Source organism: Octopus bimaculoides, chromosome 10 (genome assembly GCF_001194135.2).
Source record: "Octopus bimaculoides isolate UCB-OBI-ISO-001 chromosome 10, ASM119413v2, whole genome shotgun sequence".
NCBI lineage: Eukaryota > Metazoa > Mollusca > Cephalopoda > Octopoda > Octopodidae > Octopus > Octopus bimaculoides.
Window position 1 is genome coordinate 31,083,326 of NC_068990.1, and position 5,672 is coordinate 31,088,997.

The window sequence follows — 5,672 nt, forward strand, 5'->3', positions numbered from 1 at the left end:
AAATTAACGTGGGTTATTTAGACATTAACAAATTTATTAGAATATTTGGCTGAAGATCAGAATAGAGTATTATGTACTCTTAACTGTGAAACAATTGTACTAAATTAACTAAAGGCAAGTGTTTTTTACTCTTCTCTATTGTTTTTTGTTCTGTGTGTATCAAAAATATCGCTATCAATCTGGAGTAATAATTTGTAGTTTTGAAATCAGTAGTTCTTTGACTGCTATTTCTGAATTCTCAGTATGTTGGAGAAGCAGGTTACTGTCAATCCCTATATATTTATGATTATATATATATATATATATATATGTATACATATTTATGTGTGTGTGTGTGTGTGTTTGTCCCCCCACCACCATTGCTTGACAACCGATGTTGGTGTATTTGTGTTCCCATAACTTAGCTGTTTAGCAAAAAAGACTGATAGAATAAACACCAGGATTACAGGGAATAAGTCCAGGGGTTGATTTCTTTGACTAAAGGGCAGTGCTCCAGCATGGCCATCGGCAAATGACTGAAACAAGTAAATGAATGAAAAAAATACCAGAAGAATGTTCCATACCACTAAACCAAGAAAGTCCTTTGAATATGTACAATGTATTTTAAGGCTAAATAGTAATTCTGTTTATGCTTGCATAACTGAGATATTTTGGTTGGACTTTATAGTTATCGGCTTTACACTTCTTTCTATATTCTGTAACTGTCACAATATAGAAACTTTTCTCATGGCACTAGCACACAATTTACAGATGCTTACATTATTTATATTTTCCATGAATTTTTCGCGCACACAAGCTCCATCTTTTTGTGGCAGTTTTTATTTGACATTTAACATTAGGTATTAAATTATTGTAATATATTCATCTTAAACTCTTCACATTTTTTCATCAGTTAAGTAATTTTATTCTATTTGTCAAGCCATTTATACATACAGGCATATCCTTTATAGCCACTAACAGAAAAACTGCCCTCCAGGCGAGTTTTTGTTTGCATGTGTATTGCGCATATTGATATTATATATACATATAGATATGATGCATAAATTATAAAGTAATTCTATATTTAAGATATGAGGAATTATGTACATTATTTACATTTGACAGATATTTGTCCTCATCTTGTTTGTTGTTAACACAAAGTTTCGGCTGATATACCCGCCAGCCTTCATCAGGTGTCTTGGGGAAATTTCGAACCTGAGTTCTCATTCCTAAGGTTTTTGTCAATGTTGTTGTTGTTATTATTATCATCATCATCATCATCATTATTCAGGTTACTGCTTGGAATCGAACTCGGAATCTTGGGGTTAGTAGCTCGCGCTCTTAACCACTACGCCATATGCCTGTGGACATATGGCATAGAGGTTAAGAGCGCAAACTACTAACCCAAAGATTCCGAGTTTGATTCCAAGCAGTGACTTGAATAATAACAATAATAATAATAATAACAACATCGCAAAATACCTTTGGAATGAGAACCCAGGTTTGAAATTTCCCCAAGACACCTGATGAAGGCTGGAGGAGGTATCAGCCGAAATGTTGTGTTAACAACAAACAAGATGAGGACAAATATCTGTCAAATGTAAATAATGTAAATAATGTATTATAGAGTAAGTCGACAATATGCACATGAATTGAACAAACACTTTGTTATAGTTTATCCTGTAATCAGTAAAATAATCCATGATTAATATTCATTTATAATTTTTTCAAAATAATATGATCTTCTTTAATAATGTGAAGGGAAAAATAAACTGGACACAGTGTCGCATTTCTTCAGTCATTATATTATAGATAGTAAGGCGGCGAGCTGGCAGAAACATTAGCATGCCAGATGAAATGCTTAGCGGTATTTCGTCTGTCTTTATGTTCTGAGTTCAAATTCTACCAAAGTCGACTTTGCCTTTCATCCTTTTGGGGGTCGATAAGTTAAGTACCAGTTGTGTACTGGGGTTGATCTAATTGACTGTCCTCCTCCCCCAAAATTTCTGGCCTTGTGCCTAGAGTAGAAAAGATTATATTATGGAAATGTGCTTGCATAGCAAGTGACTTAATGTGAAATCATGTGCTGAAACAAAAACAATTGTAGCATGGATAGTATTTGTAAGCCCTTCAAAAACACACAAAAACCATTAGTTTTGCTTCAGCATCCAAGTTTCATTTGTGTTAAAATATTTTTGTTGCTTTGAAACTGCGACCTGTTTACTAACAAAACTTCACCAAGTTTTGTCAAGTGAACAGGTCATGGTCTCAGAGCAATGAAAATATTTTGACAAGAATGAAACTTAAATGTTGAAGCAAAAATGTTTAATACAAAAATTATCTTTATTGTTTAAAATTTTTAAAATATTCGTTTATAATTTCTTCAAAGTAATATGACTTTTTTTAATAACATGGAGAAAAAAATAAACTGGACACAATCCCACACTTCTTCAATCATTATATTATAGATAACTTTTCCCCTCACTCACAGACGCATGCATACATAATTTTGAAACAACACATCAACAGTCAGTGGCGACCACTTGCATTTTTCAGCCGACAACTATGATCCCCTGAACAGAAGTACAGTGCTTTTGACAGGGACTTACTGGCTGTTCATCTAGGTGTCTGCCACTTTTGCTATTTCCTTGAAGGCCGCATATTTACAGTATTCATTGATCACAAACCACTCACCTTTGCTATGAGCAAGCTCTCAGAGCCTTGGCCTGCACGCCAGTAATGACAGCTATCAGCCATTTCTGAGTACACCACAGACATCAACACAGCCGGCAAGGGCAATCCAGTTGCTAACGCACTCTCTCGTGCTCCTACCCACTCTCACATTTACCTATCACCAATAACGGAAGGCTTGGATTATGAAGCTATGGCTGCAACCCAAGAGACAGCTGACGAGATCAGGGCCTACTGCACTGCCATCACATCACTTACTTTGCAGGATGTACACTTTGGCTCTAATGGCACAACCCAACTGTGTGACATATCCACTAGGAAGCCATGACCAATTGTCCCATCAGCCTGCTGCAAGAAAGTTTTTGACGTCATTCATGGACTTTCCCACCCAGGTACTAAAGCCACACAGCAGCTGTTGTCAAGCAAATTTATCTGGCAAAGTATGGCCAAGCAAATCGAGGATTGGACCAGGTCCTGTATCCCCTGTCAACAAGCCAAGGTCAATCAACACACCAAAGCACCCCTCGGCAACTATGAACCACCTCAGACCCAATTCAGCCATGTTAATATCGAGCTTGTTGGCCCTCTACCACCTTCACAGGGTTGCTTGTATCTACTGACCTTGATAGACTGCTACACCTATTGGCCTGAAGCATGGAAACACAAGAAGTCAGCCGAGCCTTCATCGCAAACTGGGTCACCCGTTTCGGTGTCCCAGATAGCATCTCATTCTATCGGGGTCCACAATTCACCTCAAAGCTGTGAAATGATGTATGACCTTTTCCGAATCACAGTGAACCGCACAACAGCCTACCATCCACAGGCCAACGGATTAATAGAGAGATTTCACTGCCACCTGAAGGAATCCCTGACAACCAAACTTAACAGGCTAAATTGGATTGACCAACTCCCAAGGGTGATGCTGAGAATCTGCTCTGCCCCAAAAGAAAATCTCAACACTTCTCCCATGGAAATGGTACACGGTGCTCCTCTTACAGTACAAGGAGAGTTCCTTCCAAATACAAAGTCAGACCCGGATGTCAAAAGGTACCTCACTCAAATGAGAGACAGCATGGGCCAATTCTGCCCTGTTCCCATGTCGACACATGGTACACCCAGATCATCTGTACCAAATGACCTCCACACGGCTAACTTTGTGTTCGTTCGACGTGACACGCAAAAAAAAAACCCTCCAGTCACCCTACGATGGTCCACCCTATGATGGTCCTTTGATAAATGTATTCTCATCTCCACTAGTTTGTTTGAGTATAGCTTAACAAAGCTATACCAGTATAGAAGACAGACGTTAAATGATGGTGGTGATATTTTCTTTATGTAAAAACATCTTACATAAGCTTTTTATTCAGAATTGGTCACAGCTTTTACTCAGAGAAAGATTCTACTTTAATCTTGAAATCTAACAAAACACTACACCAATAAATATATAATGTCTCTGACAAACTTCTATAGCATTAAGTTACATTTTGCTCCTGCCACACATTTTGCAACTATGTTAAGTGGGTTATCTTTTCCATTGCATGTGTTTTACAGCTAAATGTATGAAGCTATCTTTACAACTTTACATATATCAGCTATTATTCAACTAGGCAGTGACAGTGTAGTTGAAAGATGGCCATATTCACTTTCTGTCAACATAACACAGTACTAGTGCTGGAACATAAATCGATTTTGGCTAGTTGACTACAGCTCTAATCATCCATACCATTCAATCTAACTTGAAAAAAAAATATCGATGATAAATGTAGGAATATTTTTTTTAGTATTTAATGTTAAGTTTGAAAATATTCTACATCAGTTTTGAGTGGGGTGAGAGGGGTTAAATAATTAACTGCTAGACATTATAATATTTATTCATGCCTTGCTACAGTATGAGTTCAAATCTCAGCTACATCGATGTTTTTCTGGAATCTTTCTAAGATTGATGAAATATGATTGACAATATTTTACTTTATTTTAAAGTGGTGAGGTGGCAGGATCATTAGCACACCAGATAAAATGCTTGGTAGCATTTTGTCCGTTTTTATGTTCTGAGTTCTCATTCTGCTGAGGTCAACTTTGCCTTCATCCTTTCAGAATCAATAAAACAAGTATAAATTGAGCACTGGGGTCAATGTAATTGACTTACACCCTCCCCTGAACTTTCTAGCCTTGCATCAAAATTTGAAACCAATATTTTACATTATTTTTCTGTTTTTTTTCGAAGCTTCTCTTCATCAACTAAATGTTCGTACCATTCAAGCTGTCCAGTACGCAATTCTTTCTGGGGAGAACCAAACATCTCTGAATGCAATGATACTGACTGGATTACTCGAAAGCTGAGGGACATAGAACAATATGATATTGAAAAGCGTGAGTAAGCAAGCAATTGTGCTTCTAACATTCTTAAAGTAGTAGTAGTGGTTCAGCAGTGGCTGTAGGCATAGTATAGTATTAGAAGCAGTATCAACCCCAATTAATCAGACCTGTCATACTAAGTTCCACCTGTATACATCTATTGCTATGCCAATGGCTATCTGACTGCTAGACATGAAAAAGTAACAGAAGAATCTATAGAACTGCATATGACTTTCATAGATGTTACCTTAGGACCATTCTAGTATTTTCTTAGTGTGACTACATAACAAGCAAAAATTCATGGAAAGGAATTGTCTGAGTAATGAACAGGATGCTATATCACCATCAGACAGCAGATGTTCGTCCATGTGCTTCGCATGTCCATGAAAGTTTTAGTGGCAACCAGAGAAAGACTTTTATATATATATGAAGTAGAGAAATTTGAAAAGACAACACGAAACCGGATTTCTCAAAATACAATGTTTATATACCAAAAAGATTTTATAACATTTTTCTAACATTTTTCTAATATTTTTCTGACATAATTTAAATATATACTTTAACCATGTAACACAAGCCTTCTGTAGTTTTTTCACTCTTATTATCTTTTATACATCCAACCACGTGCTTTCACATACCAACTTTCT

General features: G+C 36.7%; 1 protein-coding gene across 1 annotated transcript in view; it reads left to right on the forward strand.

Moving 5' to 3' along the window:
• The window catches only part of LOC106873961 (adhesion G-protein coupled receptor G6), a 72,015-nt gene that overhangs the window by 39,270 nt on the left and 27,073 nt on the right, over positions 1 to 5,672 (forward strand). Inside the window, exon 12 of the mRNA XM_052971313.1 lies at positions 4,895 to 5,040. Coding sequence (XP_052827273.1) covers positions 4,895 to 5,040 — 146 coding nt within the window. The remainder of the gene's footprint in view (positions 1 to 4,894; positions 5,041 to 5,672) is intronic.